Below are 18,859 nucleotides of genomic sequence, written 5' to 3' on the forward strand. Positions count from 1 at the left end.
TTGGACCGGGCACTGCAGCTTGCCATCTGTGCCCTGGCCAGACCTCCTGTGGGGCTGTAGGGCAGGCACCCAAGATGGTCACCACATGGGAGGAAACTATTAATAGACAAGATGGACCCCTACTCGAGAGGCCAGGGGCAGGGACTGAGGTACACTAGCTGAACTTCCCACTCCAGTTCCAATGTGAGTGGGGCTGGGTCAACTCAGCAGGGATTCTACTGAATCCCAACCGTGGGCACAGGGCGGCCAGCGCCTGTGTGTGTGTAGGCAGGGGTGGGGTGTGTGGGTAGGATAAGCCTTCCTGAAGACAGACTGGGCAACGCCCACCTCTGCCTCCCCAAACGCAGACTGCCCTCGGTGATGACCATGCAGCTTTCTTAATGGAACACAACCGCTGAACTTGGTACATTTTGAGCACTTTAGGTTTCCAGGACGGCAGACTGCGGATGGAAACCATCTTCGGAGGGCGGGCGCCATGTTAATGAGAGGCCAAATTTCATAAGCTTGCAAACTTTCCCCCCTGCCGCCTGCTGCTCTACACCCCCCCCTCCCCCAGAAGGCTGCATCAGAGAGAAAGGGAGAGAGATTTCCATAATTTATAGTACGGGCATTTCACTGGGGACAAGCGCTAATCTGTACTTACCGATACATTTAAGAAAATGCATCCTCCCGCAAGCCTGCACCATTTATGACTCTTGGCACAAACCGCAATGCTCAGTCTTCAATTAAGGGACACCTTAGGGTTCATTATCACACAATCGCTCCCTGTGAACCATGCCAAATGCTGTTTTGGCACTGAGCTTGGAAGATGAATTAGAAGGAAGTCTTCCCTGTGATACCCTCTCCCCAACTTCCATTACCGGCATCAGCACTGACGCCCTCCTGGCCGGCCCTCCCCCGCCCCCTCCCCCAGTAGCTTTCTATTCAATTTCTCCACATCAAACTCGATTCTCTAGAGGTGTAGTTAAAGATGCCACATCTCCTTTCTGTCTTCCGGCTCTCAACAGGCCTCAGTGCGGCCCAGATGGGACGCTCTCCATCCCCTTTTGGGCTAAAGGAATCACAGATGTCTCTCCCTCTAAGAGTGTGTGGTGGAGGCAAGGGCTGGACACACACTCCATAAAGGGGGTTCTAGGCAGCCTAATGGGCCTGAGTGTCTAAACTGAGACCACCCCACGTAAAGGCTACAGGCGAAGGCTGAGCAATGCAGATGCTGTGGCAGACAACCGAGTCCAAAGCCAGTGGCCTGCAAATGATGACGGGGAAAAGAGGTCTTCTTGTCCCGTGGTGGCCTGCAGTGGGAGCAAGGTGGGTGAAGGTGCTCCCTTTGTGTTTTGATGAGAGAACAAATGGTAGGTGTTTGCAGCTCCTAGAGCCCAGGGTCCCCACCCGAGACTGGGAGAACACACACCACCCACCAGCGCCACGAGTGAGTGCCGACACAGGAGGCAGCTGCCAGGGAAACAGCAGCCAGTGGGCAGGCCCTGTGTTTTTAGGTGAGTGTGTACCAGGGTGTGTGGGAACTGAGGAGGGGTCTCAGGGTGGCGTGCTGACCCGACACCTCTCCCAGACCCACTCAGGCCTGTTTTCTGCATGAGGAAACTTCAGTGATGCTTCAGCAGTGCCGGGTCATCAAAGTGCTGCAGTCCGACAGGGAAGGAGCCGGATCCTCATGGTGGCTCTTAAGCCAAATGGTCAACTGTGTAAAGCCACTTTAAACAAAATGAACTTCATGTGGTTGCTGCCCAAGCTGAGCACAGTTGGGCAGATGCAGGGCAGGCAACAGCAGCAGCAGGAGCAGCACCCTGTCCTACTCAGGGCCGGGAAGGAGCAGCAGGCACAGACGGATATTGTCCACAAGACAGCTTGTGGGGATTTTATTATATAGAGTGTAAAATGAATTGTCAGTCAAATAAAAAGAACACTTTTTTTTTTTTAAAACAACATGCATAACATTTTCCAACTGCCTTTTTTTAATAGTTAGACATTTCAAGCATTGTAAAGAAAATAAAGAGAAAAACCCATAAACTGTAACTTAAGCACACTTCAAACGGAATGTTCCTCAGTCAATTCAAAATGCAAGAAAAAATAGCTTCAATTCCGTTTTTTCCTTTAAAAATACATGTTATCTGTACAAGATACACTACAGTAAACACTGGAAATCATATTATCCCTTTTATTAAATCAAAATTATTTAATTCATACTGTGGTTAATACTAGATTTATTTCTCCATCTAGTTCATTTGAGAAATATTAAGAAAATATTTAAAAGAAAAAAAGAAAAAACACCCTGGAATTAAAAAATAGTTACTACATTTTTATATGGTTTAATGTCCACAGTGTTTGTTAAAAGTTATATTGAATTTCTTTTTAATATTAAAAATAACAGTATTTATATTTCTGAGAGAATAGAGAAAGGCTTTTGTTTTGTTTTTAAAACCAGCTTGGAGGTCTTAGACACACAGTTGCAACTGGTAATGGAGACATGAAAAAAAGAGTACGCTAAACACGTCGACACATCTTTATATTACCCTTTAGAACCCTAGAAATCATACAAGCCTATAAAATGCCCCTCCCGCCCCTGCTGGACAGCAACACATGACCGGTCTCAATTCAGAATTCACATCATTAATTACAATACATAATAGTTCAGCTTTTTAAAAAATGCAATAAAACCAGACAGCCAAGATACAAGAAATTAAAAGTAAAACACTAAATGAATTTACACATTTAATATTTAAATACTGTTTAAAAATTTCTTAAAGAATTTGTTACATACCACCTAAGACTTCCAAGCCACTTTTCTGTTGCAAAAAAAACTGTAAATAAAAAGACACAAAAACAAAACCAAACAAACCCACCATGGTGATGAAATGCCGCTGCTCTGAGCCGAGTCCCAGCGCCTGCTCTTGCAGGCTTTGCTCCAGAAGAGCCCCAGAGCGTACACACATTTGAAATAACAAACAAAAAAATCATGACACAGAAATTACCAGCAATTTTTAGTAACTAATTTTCTCAATTTTTAGAAAATTTCTGTTAATCTAAATATAGTGTTTCACAGAACAAAACAAAGTTCTTCATCAAAAGGTTTGCAAATCTAAAACCTCTGTTACAAACAGGTTTCTCTCACACTGATTTCGGGGAAGAGCCGCTGCAAACGCCCATCTACTGCTCCTGTGGGGGGAGGGAGAGGGTCAGCGTGACGCCAGGCAGGAGTGATGGCGCCACACATCACCAAGCACTGGAGGCAAAGCACCTCAGTGTTGAGGTCAGGAAACCCCTCTGGAAGAGGACAGGCTTTTTCTTCCTCTGGGGACACTCGGGAGGGACAAAGGGAGAGGGCCAGTACTGTTCTCTAGGGTCACCAGTAGCCCTAACACCAGATTCCCCAGGCCTAGCCCAGACAGTGGTGGGCAGAAGATGCCAGAGCTGGAGGGAACTGGCTGCCCACAGGGCCTGACTAGCATCAGGTCCCCTGTGGGAGCATTTGGCCCTTTTCCCTGCTTTAAAGACAGTTGCTGGCTGAGGACTGGACAGAGGCCTCCAAGTTTCTACACACGGGGGAGTCAGGCTGGCACTCCACCTGCCTGGCCTGGAGGGCATGGATGCACCCATCACCTGCTGCTGCCTACTGACACCCAAGCAAAGGCCGCAGCCTGGGCCATGCTCTCTTCAAGAGCAGCTTCTGGAGTGGTCCTCAAGTCCCACTGAAGAGCCAGGTAAAAGCTTGGCACTCATCTATAGTTAGGGAAACTAAGGGCAGAGCAAGAAAGAAAGCAGAGCTCGGACCAAGCTGGAAGCCGGGGCACACTCCTCCTCGCTTCTATTCCACCAGGACAAGGAGGGGACAGGAGACCCCACAGCCCAGTGTGCTCACCCTGGGACCAGGCAAGCACAGAGGCTGGGGAGGCAGGGTGAGGGCTGCTCTGGGAGGCGTCACGGTGCTGGGGACTGGCTACAGACCTGGCTGTGGGCCTGAGCCTGCCCTAATGTCTGGCCGTAGAAGGCGACCTGCTGCCTGTAATACTCCGCCCAGGCCATCGTGTAGTCCGGAGAGCTGGCCTGAGGAGCAGCATTGGTGGTGTGACCTGATTGACAAAGGAGAAACACTCAGTTGAGGGAGGGAAAGAGGGTCCTTCCCTAAGGCCTTGGGGCATGTTCTTCCTCTGGACTGCGTGAGGGTGGCTGGGCTGCTGCCATGCCATTTGGTGCTGTAGAGGGACTCATGACACAACAAACTGTTAGCCTTTTGTTGCTGGCCTCTACGGGCCAGCCCTGCACCTAACTGCCTGCCCAGCAAGTCCCAGTGCCAGAAGACAAACAGCACGGAGTGGGAGAGAAACCGCGCGGAGCAAGGCATTCATTCACATGGGGTCTTTCAAACAGGCTTGGGGAACCTGGAATGTGGGTTTCTCTCTGGGGGCACAACAGGCACCTGAACCTCCCCCCAAACTCACGGTGGGGAGATCACCTAGACTCCAGGCTTGGCACCCCAGAGGCCAGTGGCCCAGAGATGTTTCTAACTCTAGGATCAAGAAGCTTCCGACAGCCTTGACCTGGCCTTCTGACTACAAGTTGTGCTTTCAGATGCAAGATCCCAGTAGTGGAGCCCAATTGACCCACAACTGGCTGTAACTGGAACACATGCAGGTGCCAAGGGTTAGCATCCCTCAGGCCTCAGATCTTCACATAGTAAAGAAAAAGGGCTTCCACAGGGAGAACACGACATCAGCACCCAGAGAAGCGGCAGGCTCCTTCCCTGCAATGTGACCACTCCTCTGCCCTGACACAACAGTCACTAACCACACCTGGCATCATCTGAGGGTGTGAGGGAGGGAGACAGGCATCGAGCCCCAGTCACGCAAGGAGGGAACCAAAAAACAAGGTGACACTATGGACAGCGAAGCCCAGGGCAGGGCCTGTGCCGTGGGGCGCACTCACTCTGCTTTTTGTAATAGTCCTCCCAGGCCTTGCTGTAGTCGGGCTGGCTGCTCTGTGGCTGGCTCTGCTGGCCTGTGCAGAGAACAGAGAGCAGTCAGGCCGTGGGGATCCTCACAGTCTCGGGTCCCAGGGGCTCCCTCCTGGCTCACTCAGGGCCCCAGCCTGGAAGTTACAGCAGGCCACCAAGCAAGGCTGCAACTGGGGTCCTTGGGGAGGCAGGCCTCCTAGATTCCCTGGACCCAGCTTCCAAGAGTCCAAATGGTGCTGGTATCTCATCAGGCCCTCGGGCTCCATGAACACGGCTGTCCCTCTGGACAAGGGTGGTGGGTGGTGGGAACCTGAGCTGAGCCTGGCATATAGGCACAGGCCTGGGGTTAGAAGACAGATACACATGGTGCACATGGTGACGGCAGTGCCATCAGGCATCCTGTCACCCAACTGCGACCTTGCCTCAGCCTTTCTGCATGAGATCGTGCTCTGTGCAGAGTCCTGGGTGCTCCTCTCTGCTATCAGCAGAGGAGCCTGGGATGAGAGACGACACCAGTGTCAGTCAGCAGCCTCGGGCTCAGGGGCAGATGAACAGAGGACAAGGAGACCTTTCCCTGTGGAGAGGTCACGGCTGGGACCTGCCCACAGAGGCCCTTCATGTCTCCTGTCAAAATCAGTCTGCAGCAGAAGAGGATGTGCCACAGCTCAGCACGATGTCCTCTCCATGTTAACTTACTGAAGACAGATGGATGGCAGGGGAAGAGGAGCCACTGAACTTCTGGACAGGAAGATGTAAGGGAAGAGGTATCCTCTTCCTTCCCGGGGGCAGAAGCATAGAAGGGAAACTAGACAGCCTGTCTGCCCTCAGACACACAGGGAACGTGCAGGACCGCTCCCTGACCTGTTTGCACAGGTCCTGAACTGTAAGCAGGCAGAGCTTAGCCACACAGGCGGAGGCCGCCGGCCCTCCAGCTCCTTCCCATTGGGCTCGCCTTCAAGTGCTGCTCAATTCTGACCCCAAGTGTAACCTTCTAGGGCAGCTTTCCTCTCAGCCTCAGTCTGGGCACCATGTGGCAAATGGGACCATAACCCTGCCATCTTGCTGCCAGGGGAGGATGCAGATCAGAACGGTACCAACAACCCCGACACCCCACTTCCAGGAGGCAAGGAGACAGCGACGTTTTTCAGGAAGACAAGAAACCAGGAACAGTGCTTACAAGCTCTGGGGAAGAGCTGGCCCCACTGGGGGCAAAGGGTGGATCCCCAGGAGGAAGGTAGCTGCTCACTGTGAAGCACCACCCAAGCTTGACATTCATGTAATCAGACTTTGTAAAGGTGTGTGTGTGTGGGGAAACCATACAGTTTCAGAGCTGTTACAGACTTTTGAAATCAAACCCAAATCCTTTCATTTTGCAGAAAGGAAATGTAGCCTCTGTGGGCGGTGCCTAAGGTCACACCTTGCTGGCCAGCAGCCTCTGTCCAGAAGGCTGTCCTTTCATGAAGAACTGGAATTGCAGGGCATTCCAAGAACAACTGTTTGTTTTCAGAAAGACAGCAGAGACAGCACAACTCACTTCCTGGACAGACTCACTCAGCAGAGCTGCTTTTCTACCTGCTTGTTTCCTGACAAAGAAGTTCAGGTAACATGAAAACCCTTTCTGAGAAGGTGCTAGAGGGAAGAAAGGCCACCTCGAGGCAAGATGAGAACATGGAGAGAAGAGGGCAGGAGAGGCTCTACCGAACCACACCCACCATCCTACCGAACCACACCCACCATCCCGCCCACCACACCTGAGAAGGCCATGTGAACCAGGGAAAGCAGCTACAGGTTCCTGCCTCTTGTGTTCACCAGTGCAGGGCCTGGTGAGCCCACCTGTCCGGAGAGGAAGAGAACTGGGCACTTTATACCCCCAGCCCCCTGGCTCTCTGAACCTCAGCCTGGTGTGTGTACCTTCACCCTCCTGTGAATCACTTACTTGGGACCTGCTGTGTGGGCTGCTGCCAAGCCTGGTAAGTGTTGCCCCAGCCTTGGGTCAGAAAAGCTGGAGGGCCACTGTGGATGACAGAAGAGTGCTTCGTGACAGTGCGGGTTGCGGGTCCCATGGCCCTCCTCCCTGCAACCCAGTCGCCTGCCTCTACTGCTTGCCTCCCTCACCCTCACCAAGCACAGTGGGCCCTGCCTACAGGCAGAGGGCCAGTCAGTCCCGGCCACCTACCTCACAGGGGTGCTGTGGGGGTTTCCATTCACTTTAGCAGCGATGTTGGGGAAGCCCCTTGGAGGAAAGGTGCTGCAGGAAGGGGAGGGGCACTGCTGAGCTGGAGGCAGGGCAAGGCCGCCCTCGCTACAGCTACGGCTACGGCTACGGCTACGGCTAAGGCTACAGCTACGGCTACAGCGCCCCTCCACCCAGGCAGGTGTGCCCCTTGGAAAGGGGTGACACAACAGGTCTCTCCTGCCTGGGGCGTAGGCAGGTACTTTGGAGAGAAGCAGCCAGAAGTGGCTCCCGGGTGATGAAGCCTGGTCAGGATGGAGAAAGACTCACTTTTGATGTGGCGTGGCTGGCGGCTGGCTGAAGGGGCTCTGTCCAAAGGCTGCAGGGGCTCCGAGGCTGGTACCCTGTGTGGGCACAGAAGAACTCTCACCCCTGCCACTGTGACACCTCACCCTCTGCCCAACCCAGGCCCACCCAGGGCAAAGCCCGCTCTGGGAGGCAAGTCAAGTGACGGAGACAGCTCTGAGCTCACACTAGCTTCCTTCCCCCAGCAGACGGTGTCTGCGGCAGTGGCTCTGCCCCTTGAGTGACTAAGACCACCACACAGCCAGTCCTGGTACCACCATGATCGCCCTGGCATGTCACCCTGGGGGAGGACCAACCTGCTTGACTCTCCCGTCAATTTAGGCTGGCCCAGGGCTCTTTCTGCCATTCTACGTCCCCATTGAGGTGAGCAGTGGCCCATCTGTCCTCCATCAACACTCCCTTTCTTTATCTGCTTTGAGGTGCCTGAAACTAAAGCCAGAGTCAATGAATGCTGCCTGCAGGGCTGGCGGCCTGGGGAGGCCTGAGGGAGCCGGGCATGCCGGGGGAGGCTGCTGTGCCTGCTCATCTACCCTGCAGGGACATGCTCGGGGACTGACTGCTGCAGCCTTTCCAGTCATGCCAGAGGCTTCTTTCACTGTACCTGGGCCTGGGCCTGGCATTCCCTGGGCCCCAGACCTCTTTGGCAGAGGAGAAGGGGTTGCCCTCATGTGAGGCAAGGATAGAAACGCATGGGAAGCACAAGGTTCTGGGGGGAAGCAGGTACCTTGGACATCCAAAAGCAAATCCAGCTAGTATAAGCCAGGTAGGGAAAGGCCTGTGTACGTACACCAACTTTCTCATCTATGAGATGCCTGGCCACCTCGATCTGCTGCGGCGAGCCCCTGATGGTGAATATCCGCAGGTTGGGGTCGGTGTTAGGAGGGGGGTTCCGCTGAAGTTCCACATGTGCGCCTGACTGCTGATTGATATTTTTGATGTTCTCACCCCCTGCAGGCAGAAGACAGCAGGTTAGTGGGATGGCAGCACTGAGGCTTCTAAGGTGCTATGCTCAGGGGAGGCCAGAAACTGCTTCCAGCATGCTAACTCCTGCCCACACCCATCCACTCCCCTCTGTTTATTATACAACGGCTCTGACCAAACTCAGGGCCTCTTGTTTGCAGCCCAGCTGTCTGGAGCGAAGCTGACCTTTTGGAGCTGGGCTGAGGTGTCTGGCTATGGAGCCTGGTAGAAGCGCCAGGCCAAGGCCCACGGGTTTGCCTACCATGGGGCTCAATCCTGGTGGCAGTTTGCCACTTCCACCCAGGGAAGGTCTATCCTTCTCAATGTGGAAATGGTGACCCAATGGCTCTGTCATGCACAATGAGGGCCCTTTAGCCTGGGCATGGGCCACTGGATAGGCCACCCTCCCTCCACAGGTCAAACAGGCAGCCACAGGCCCTAACAATGCCCAGAGCCCACTTAGGCTGTCTATCTCCCACCCTATTCCCTATTAGGTCCCTCCCTTTCTGGGGCGGGGGTGGGGTGGGGGTGGAGGGGTGGTCTAGACAGAGGCATTGCAAGGAGGGGGGTCATGAGGCCTGGGTGGAGTGGGGTAATGAAAATTTAGTTGCACTCTCTGAAAAACCTGAGTCTCAGTCTCTTAATGAAATTTGCGTAACAAAAGATCCACCAGCCAGTGAACAACAGGTCCAATTCTTCTGGAATTTCACAGAACTTAATAGATCTACAGTGTCAACTTGGGGTGGGGGGTAGCCAGAGTACAATCTACAGTGTCAACTTGGGGTGGGGGGTAGCCAGAGTACAATCTACAGTGTCAACTTGGGGCCAGAATACAAGGAAAAGTCAGAACATAAATTCTGCAAAACCGAAACAAGATAAAATGTTGAAACCCTGGTAGAGGGGAACAGGGAGTCCCAGGTGCTCATAAGCCTTACCCTGCCCACCCTCAACTGGACACAGCCTGAAATGACAAGTGTACTCCATCCTGCTGTCCCCTCCCACCCCAGCCTTCCCTCCTGTCCCATGGCAGGAAAGTAGATCTAAGCATAACCAAGTAAGTGGGGTGGCTGGCAGGGGGGCAGGGATAAGCTTTGTTTTATCACATCCAAAAAGGGAGACAGGACTCTACAGGGGTCAAGAAGCAAAACTGGAGGCTCTCCTGGTGAGCCTATCTGAAGACAGAGAGGCAGGGGCTCACGGTATTGGAGGCATATACATGAGGGCTTTCTGTGTGGCAGTGCAGCTGCAAAGGCCTCTTTGGCCCTTTCCCCAGACCCTGTCCTTCATCATCTCTGCCCCATGAAAAAGTGAGCTGTTTTGCTAGGCAAGTTTTAGAGGCCCAATGAAGAGCCAAGAAGAAACAGACCACGTGCATAGGCACCTCCAACATTTGGGGGTCTCCTATCAGTCTAGTCTCAGAAGCCCCGGGCAGAAAGCGAGAGAGCCAGAACCCAAGACTGAGGGTCTGCAGGCCCCAGAGAGCAGAGCCCTCGCCACCCTGCCTTAGGCTCTGCACCAGCAGCTGAGACCCTCTGCCTGGAGGACTCAGGAGCATGCTAATAAGGTGAAGAGGCACTGCTAAACTGCACGGGGCCAGAAGGAGTTAATTTAAGTTCATCTTCCTTCAAAATGAGGTCACCAGCTTGGCACATGGTGGCTGTCCACTGACTCGCTCCGTTCTTCCACCTGATGGGGGACAGAGGCCACCCACCAGTGGCCCCCGGCTGGATGTGAAATCGTAAAGCAATTAATCAAAGCTGCTAAAAGGCCTGGCTGACAAGAGCAGGGCTGGCCACACTATCTGTCAATGTTGCAGTGTTTATCATGGAAATCCAGCAGGGGCCCAGGAAGCTGCGCTTCTGTCCAAGGGCAGGAGTTGGGAGAGCTGCGCCTGGCTGTCTGGGCTCCCTCTCCCTCAGCCACAGGCCTTTCCCAAGAAAAGGAACAGCCTACTCCAAGACTCTCCACACCTAACGTATCTGTGACAGGGACAGTGTGTGGTTTAGTGAAGGGCAGACCCCCCCCCCCCCATTGTGGTGCATACTTGACATTTCCACCAGTTTACTGAGACACATTCAATTGAACACATCACAAGATGGTCTTCAAAAGGCCAAGACACCAGGATCTGACCCTCCCCCCCTACAGGAACCCACAAATTTACTCTCAGGACTTAGTTGACAAGAAGTGTGGGATGTGGGAACATTCTCATTCTAAGAAGCTAGCAGGATCCAGGACACATTTAGCAGCATGCACCAGAAAAATCAAAACAAAACACACCGCGAGGCACACTGTGGCTAACAAGGAAGGGGATCAGAGGCTGAATCTGAACTACCTGCGAAGACAATCTCAAACAAAAGCAAAATCATAGTGCCACTGTTCCTAACCCCTAGGAGACATGGGTACAGGAGCACACACACTGTTCCAAGTAGGGATGACAGCAGACTCGAGGGGCTGGGGGTGGTGAGGGGCAGGGCTTGGGTCTACTGCTGGAGACAGCCCAAGCCACATTCCCTGCAACATGAGTACCGCCCCCCCACCCAAAACAGCTAAGGGATATCTGGTGATCAAAGAAACCTGAGAAGCTCCGGGGAGTAGATAGTACTTATTTCCTCCATATGCTGTCAGATGAACAATGAGGAAAACACAAAAGCCAGTGCCAATCAGAAGTCCTGCCAGGAGCAGGTTCAGCCCAGGGTCCCAGGGAGGCCAGTCCTGACAAGGTGGTGCATGACCTTGCCGGCCTGCTCACTCCTGGCTCTCACTGAAGGAGAAAAGCAGCTATGCAGGCCAGGACCCAGGCTGCCCACCTAACATTCTAAAATGTCCCTACATGTCCAGGAAAAACAAACCAATTTTCATTTCCCTCCAGAGTGTCTGCTACTCATGGGACATGTGTTGCTGAAAGGCTAAGAGGGAAATCTGGTGAAGGAAAGAGGCAGTTCTCAGGCCAGAAAGCACTTTGCTAAGGGCTGAGTTTAACTGCCAGTCACTTCCCTGGGGCCAAGTGCACTCCCAGCAGTCTATGGACAACAGCCTGAGCAGCCCTGGGCAGTGGGTTTCATTTTTCATCTGCCCATACTCAAACATGTGCCTTGCCTGTCTTGACAGGCCACGTCAGGGACCCCAGAGGACGCCTGCACAAAGCAGGCCCGGCAGTCAGCGGTGCACAGGCATCGCCTCCCTGGAGCAGCTGCAGGGAGACGGGACATGCCGACGGCTGCCTCTTACCTTTGCCTATGACGAGACCACACTTGTCTGCGGGCACAGTGTAGGTTATTTCCTGGATCCCACTGGGAGTGCCCATGCTCCAGTCACCACGACTACGGCCTCTTCCTCTGGTCACTGCCAGGCCCCCGAAGCCATCTCTTTCCTGGGAAGGACATAAGGATAGTGAGGACTTCCACCACTGGCATATTTCACCATCTCTGGGGAAATGCTGAGTGACAGGATGTACTTAATGACACACTGCAGAAAGATACGTGTGGTCACATACTTGCCCAAAACAGGAAGGCAAAAACTCAGGTTTGAAGCCTGGAACCTCTCCCTTTCTTCATTACAGGGTCCTTAAGACCTGGCTTTGCTGGAAGCTGAGGTAACTCACATTGGTCCTGTTAGAGCCAGGTATTAAATGCTGAAGAGCTCTAAGCATTTGAAAGTGGCGGGGGACATCGTGTGACTCGTGAACTGTCCCTGAGCAGGTTGCTTGAAAGGACAACTCATTCGCTGCTTTCTAAACTACATCGTCTTGCTGTCTAGCCAACAGAAGAAACAGAAGGATTTTGAAAAAGTTTCTTGAGTTGGCAAAATGGCTCAGTGCGGAAAGGGGTCTCGCCACCAAGCCTGACAACCTGAGTTTGATCCTTGGACCAATATAGTAGAAAAGACAGCTCCTGCAAGTTGTTCTTTGACCCCAACAAGGGCCCCATCACATGGACACACGAATACACAATGAATATGTAAAAATATAGTAAATTTAAAGAATATTTTATTATTTTTTAATTTTATTTTATGTGTATGAGTGTGTTGCCTGCATGTAGGTAAGTGCACATGTGTTGTGCAATGCCCTCAGCAGTCAGAAGAGGGCGTCAGATTCCCTAGAACTGGAGTTACAGATGGCTGTTAGCCACCATGTGGGTACTGGGATTGAAACTCAGGTCCTCTGCAAGAGCAACCAGTGCTTTTAACCACTGAGTCATCTCTCTGGCCCCTCATTTTTTGCTCCCAGAAAACTTAGAAAGAAACTCTAAAGTGACTTCTCAAGGTGATTTCTGAAGGGAGAAACTAGTTGGGCATGGAAGAACATAGCCATAATCCAGAACCTAGAGGGCTGAGGAGGAAGACTGACAGTTGGAAGGCCAGCCCAGAGTTCATAGGGAGATGCATTCTTTAAATAATAATAATAATTAAAAAAAAAAAATGCCAACCCAAGGTTCGGTGTGTGGGGGATATTATTAGTCTGGTCCCATGTTGCCCTAACACAAGGAGTTCTCTCAGAGGCAGCAGACCTCATTCTGGTCTTTGGCCGCTGCACACCACCAGAGCAGCAGGACTTGGTCTTTTAAATGTTGGGGCTAACCTGGTCAACCAGGGACGCAATGGTTGTTCAACACAGTGAAGAATTATCTGCCAAAACCTGTGTGTGTTGACTACATAAGCCGAATACTCACCTAGAATCTAGAGCAGCAGAGCTAACTGACTGCTTTTCTCTGCACTCAGCTCTTAGGAGATAATTCTCAAGTAAACAAGGTACTTTGAGAATTTATGTTAAGACTGTTACAGGCACTCAACTTTCTGGAGATGCCAGACCTCAGGGACAAGGTTTTCTTTAGAACACAGGAGTGGGAGTTCATGGCCTCCACAGAAAAGGGTGTTTAACCATGCCAACCCTATGAGCTGCCTGGGCTCTGGATAAATTCCAAGTCCTGTGGAGTGTTCCTACGATCTGGGACTAGAGCTATACATTTTCAACTTAGAAGTATCCCTCTGCCCCTCAGATTGCTGCCAGGGAGTCATACTGGGTACTCTGACTGGTAGGAGGGGCGGTGGCAGGATCCCCTTGAGGGCTCCACAACGTGCCTAAGGTCACTGGTCTAACAGATCAACAGGCTAGACAACTTCCAACTGTTCTTTTCTTTGGCTCTAGTCACTAACTTGTCTTTTTAAAAAAATATTTTATTATTTTTATTTTATGTGTATGAGTGTATTGCTTGCATATGAATAAGCACATCCATGTCATGCAATGCCAGAGGAAGTCAGAAGATGGCTCCAGATCCCCTGGAACTGGAGTTATGGATGGTTGTTAGACATCATGTGGGTGTTGGGAATCGAACCTGGGTCCTCTGCAAGAGCAGCCAGGGCTCTTAACTGCTGAGCTCTCTCCAGCCCCACTAACTTTTCTTGACTCCTACATACCTGGAGGATGTGCCAAACTACCAGTAGTTCCCCCACTACGAGTCCTAAGGTAGGCAGGTATTAACAAATGCTGATGATACCACATTAAAGGCAGGCACAGAATCAAGTGCAGGAGCAGGGCTGGGAATCATATCCTGCACTTGGGAGGCTGAGGCAGGGGGATTACCATGAGTTCAAGGCCAGCCTGTGCTACATACTAAAACCCTGTATCAAAAGGGCCCAAACAACATCAAGAACAGATCCCAAGTGCACAAGACATGAAGACACTGTTGGGAACTGCTGGGTACTGCAGTGCTTTCTGGATTTCGTTTGATGTGGCTTTATGTTAAGTATGCGTGACGGTTGGAAAGTGGCATTCTACTCAGTGTTTCTCTCCTCAGGAGTATGCAGCTGTGTACACTGCAACTTGTTAGACAAAAGTTCATGCTTAAGACCATACCATCTTGCTGGGTGTGGTGGTGCACACCTGTAATCCTAGCAGAGGTAGGTGGATCTGGATCTCTGTGAGTTTGAGGCCAGAGGCCAGCCTGGTCTCCACAGGGAATAATCCAGGCGTGCTGTGGCTACAGGAGACCCTGTCTCAAAAAGACAGAGAGAGAGAGAGAGAGAGAGAGAGAGAGAGAAGAGAGAACACGAACCATACCACCCTAAACACAATCAGCAAGGCATAGTAAGTGCAGAGGACGAGAGAGAGTGAGAGAGAGAACGAACCATACCACCCTAAACACAATCAGCAAGGCATAGTAAGTGCAGAGGTAGGTGGATCTCTGTGAGTTTGAGGCTAGCCTGGTCTACATAGCGAGCTCTAGGCCAGCCAGGGATGCCTAGTGAGACCCTGTGTCAAAACAAACAAAAAACTACTGGGGGGGGGGTAGGGAGAGAATCAAGCAATCAAGTTACCAAAAACAACAAAAAATAAGTAAAAACAAACAAAAATATAACAATGCTTTATGTAAGTTTATAGCTTTGTGTTGAGTTATATTTATAGCTATGCTGGGGTTCATGTGGCCTGTGGGTCAGAGTTTGGACACCCTTGTCTGTATAAAGAAAATTCAGGGCCTGTGAGATGCTCAGTGGATGAGATACATGTCATCAACCCTGATGGACTGAATTTGATCCCCAGGACCCACATGACAGAAGGAGAATTGACTGACGCATATTGTGGCATGTGTGCAGTGTATACACACACAATAAGAAAATCCACATTCTGGGAAATAAAGGCAGCAAACCAGATAAAAGGCAGGAAGAGGCAGACATAAAGAAGTATCTGGGCTCCTGGGGGCCTGGGGAGCCAGTGTTGTAGTCTACCCTGCGGTCCCCTCAGCCCCCTTCTGCTCCTAGGGTGAGCTCTGACTCAAGAGAGCTTGACCCACCTGTGCTGTGAGAATTAGCTCGTTGATGATGTGTGCTGCATGCTGACACCGATCTGGAGGGCCCATGACCTGTGCTGCTCTTTCTGGACTAATCCCGTCATCTGTGGAACCAGATGAGAAAGGGTTAGGAAAAGCCAAGGTAAATCTGACTCAACCAATATTCTGACTAAGAGCAAAGGGCAAAGAGACTGTCACTAGCTCCAGAGTCTTGGAGTGGTAAGAAAATGATTATGATTAGATCTTTGTGCATGTCTCAGAACAGTACCCAATTATTATATAAGTGTATCTATTTAGATACATGCCTGTAATCCTAGCACTTAGGAGGCTAAGGCAGGACCACATGAAGTTCAAGGTCAGCCTGAGCAACATAGTGAGATCTTAGCACTCCATGAAAGGTTTATCCTTTCTGTGGTATTAAATTATCTCTAACTATACAAAATCAAAATGATGGGCTTCTTTTTTTTGTTTGGATTTTTTTTTGTCTTTTTGAGACAGGGTCTCCCTGGAGCCCCAGCTGGCCTAGAACTCAGTATGTAGACCAGGCTGGCCTTGAACTCACAGAGATCCGCCTGCCTCTACCTCCTGAGTGCTGGGATTAAAGGCGTGTACCACCACGCCCAGCTAAAATGGTATATTTTTCAAAGAAGCCTTTATTTAGCAAGATTACAAACTGGAAACTCCATGCTGAAGTCTCAATAGTTGACTTAGGGGTGTAGAGTGTGGAGGAAAGGGTAGGAGAGCAGAAACCCTGGGCTAGAAAATTGACCAGGCCAGTATACAACCAAGGAGAGACATGACAACAGGGATGGAAACTACGACTGGACATATGGCAATAAGAGGCCTATGTGGGCTAGCATAGTGTGTTTTCTTAGGTGTAAAACTTAAACAGGATTTTGGATAATCATTGAAACGAACCTGGTTTAAACTGAATCCTCACACCAGCATCATTCTGGATCTTTTTGATCATTTCTCCATTTCTTCCTATTACAATCCCAACAGCAAACCTTGGCACAGATACCTAGACACAGAGAAACAAAATTTCAAGAAGGCTTCTGCAAATGTGGCCTTTTATTTTAAAGATTTATTTTTATTTTTTATTATGTGTGTGTCTCACTATGCATGTGAGAGCAGGTGCTTACAGAGGCCACAGGTATCAGATGGAACCCTCCCCCCAAACCTGGGGTTACAGGTGGTGGAGAGCTACCTGATCTGAGTGCTGGGAACCAAACTAAACTCAAGTCCTGTGCAAGAGTAGTATGTACTAGTTACTGCTAAGTCATCTCTCCAGCCTCTGGCCTTTTATTTCAAAAGGACAGATTTGAAAATAGACAACTCAGTTTTTTATTAGTGCAATTCTGGAAATGAAATAATAAAGCATTTTTTCCTTTTAGGAACAATATTGCGGTTGATGACTATATTCCTCACAACTCTATAAAATAAGTATAAAATCTGTCCAAAGTAATTCTAAAGAGATTCAAAATGATCAATTCATCTTCAAATTTTATGAAATAAGTACAAATATGCCATATTGATTATACCAGAGGTTCTTCAAAGTATGCTGCTTTCTTCATTTTTAAAACCATGTGTAAAGCACACAGGCAGCTGTAACATCTGCCATTCAGTCATTTACAGTGTGCAGCTGTGTAGCATTAGAACATCCGAGATGCTACGTGGGGATCACCATCACTACCCAGACCCTCAAGCTCTTCATCACCCAACTCTGTACTCACTAGCAATTCCTCTGGTCACTTTCATTCTGCTTTCTGTCTGTGACTACCTAGTGCACAGCTGTCCTCCTGTATTCTGTCTTAACGCACTAAGTATGATGTTTGTGTGCTCCCACACACTGTAGCATAAATGAAAATTACATTTTGAAGGGCAGATTCTGACCCTATTTCACCTCATCAGAATTCCACATTTGATATAATCATAACAAAGATCACTGAGAACAATTTGGCTGTTACCTGGGCATCAAGCTAAGCTTTTCAGGTAAAATCTTGAAACCACAGGAATCGACCCATCATGAAGCACAGGTGGCTCCTGACGCTTGGCCCCAGGCCTTCTTATCTCGGGGCAGTGGCCGCATTTCTTTTCTTTTCTTTTCTTTTTTTTGGTCTTTTTGAGACAGGGTCTCCCTGTAGCCCCAGCTGTCCTGGAACTCACTACGTAGACCAGGCTGGCCTTGAACTCACAGAGATCCGCCTGCCTCTGCCTCCCCAGTGCTGGGATTAAAGGTGTGTGCCACCATGCCCCACTAATGGCCGTAACTCTTAAGGGTTGGGACATGACACACATGCCACATAACCAGTTAAAGAGCTGAGCCGTGTGACCCGCAGCTCCAGCCCCACTCTACCTCTGATGCCAGCATACCTCTATACTGCCTCCTCCCACTCGGGAGCTGAAATCAGCACGTGCACCTCGGAAGTCGGCTTGCTCTTTCTCCCGGATGATCTCTAGTACCATCTCTCTTGCTTGCTGCACAAAGAAAGAAAGACACCATGGGGAAAGTCCTGGAAGGCCACAGAACCAGATGAAATGTCAACATCAAACACCGAGTAAGACTAGGATGCAAAGGTGCACAGCTGCAGAAGCAGAGGGCATGGACACTAACGCGGCACCAATGTTCAGAGAAGAGGGCCTACCCAGCTGCAGCTGGGTTAGCACATCTGAGATGTGGTCAGAAGTGTTTCCAGGCCGGGCATGGTACCTCCAGCACACCTTTAGTCCCAGCACTCTGGAGGCAGAGGCAGGTAGATCTCTGAGTTCAAGACCAGCCTGGTTTACACAGTGAGTTCCAGGCCAGCTGGGGCTTCAGGGAGACCCTGTCTCAAAAAGGGAGGGGGGAGGAGGAGGAAGAAGTAGTAGTAGTAGCGGTGGTGCTTCCAGTGCTCCAGGCATTTCTTGCTGTTGCTCCCCTTGGAGAGCGAGGGGTGCGGAAGAGCTCCACAGAAGAATGCAGCCTCTACCCAGAGGCACTCCAGTAAGGCGAGACAAAGGCAGACCAGGACACAGAGGCAGCTCAGACCCTCAGAGTTCTTATTTCTTAGCAAAACCATTTCTTGTTACCTGCAGTACTAGGGACAGAACCCAGGATCATGTACATCCTAGGCATGGGGCATACAACTGAGTGACCCCAGGCCAGCTTTCTGGTTCAGTGACTGAATTCCAGTAGGATGGTCAACAGATCTGACAGCATTCAAGGCAGAGCCCACTGTCCTCTCCCAAAGAACAAGCACATCCTTCCATACCTGCACCTGCGCACAGGAAGCTGCATGTTGCAGCACAAGGCGATGTGAGAACAGGGTTGGACCCCTGGTATAGCGTCTGACACCAACCAAACCCCACAAACAAGTCCAGAACATCTGGCGAAATGGACACCAAGGGGGTGTCGGACAATGCTGCAGAGTCAGTTTGTTTTACTATGGTTATTACTAGGAGACATGCTACAGGTGGAGGTGGACTGCCACACATCTGTCCCTGACAAAACAAAGAAAACACAGTAGAATGTCAGGCAGGCACAGGTCAGTGGCTGCTCACTGTGTTATCTTTTCTACTTTTTTATGTTTAAGTTAAAAAAAATCTATTACTACTGTGTATGTATGATGT

At 50.5% G+C, this 18,859-nt stretch overlaps 1 protein-coding gene across 14 annotated transcripts in view; it reads right to left on the reverse strand.

The window, feature by feature from the left end:
* Nucleotides 1-1,846: 1,846 nt before the first annotated feature.
* The window catches only part of Fubp3 (far upstream element binding protein 3), a 57,574-nt gene continuing 40,561 nt past the window's right edge, over nt 1,847-18,859 (reverse strand). For 5 of the 14 annotated variants that reach the window (XM_029560114.1, XM_008825774.3, XM_008825764.3 and 2 more), the window contains exons 9-18: nt 17,624-17,728; nt 16,169-16,271; nt 15,254-15,354; nt 11,697-11,838; nt 8,296-8,456; nt 7,473-7,546; nt 7,146-7,217; nt 6,906-6,982; nt 4,942-5,013; nt 1,847-4,088 (exon numbers count right to left, since the gene is read on the reverse strand). In XM_029560114.1, the coding sequence (XP_029415974.1) occupies nt 3,937-4,088; nt 4,942-5,013; nt 6,906-6,982; nt 7,146-7,217; nt 7,473-7,546; nt 8,296-8,456; nt 11,697-11,838; nt 15,254-15,354; nt 16,169-16,271; nt 17,624-17,728 (1,059 nt within the window). In that variant the 3' untranslated portion in view covers nt 1,847-3,936. The remainder of the gene's footprint in view (nt 4,089-4,941; nt 5,014-6,905; nt 6,983-7,145; nt 7,218-7,472; nt 7,547-8,295; nt 8,457-11,696; nt 11,839-15,253; nt 15,355-16,168; nt 16,272-17,623; nt 17,729-18,859) is intronic. The other 9 variants (XM_008825782.3, XM_029560094.1, XM_008825808.3 and 6 more) reach the window with 6 other exon arrangements.

The sequence above is a fragment of the Nannospalax galili genome, unplaced genomic scaffold (assembly GCF_000622305.1).
Source record: "Nannospalax galili isolate Female #2095 unplaced genomic scaffold, S.galili_v1.0 scaffold290, whole genome shotgun sequence".
In the NCBI taxonomy this organism is placed as follows: domain Eukaryota; kingdom Metazoa; phylum Chordata; class Mammalia; order Rodentia; family Spalacidae; genus Nannospalax; species Nannospalax galili.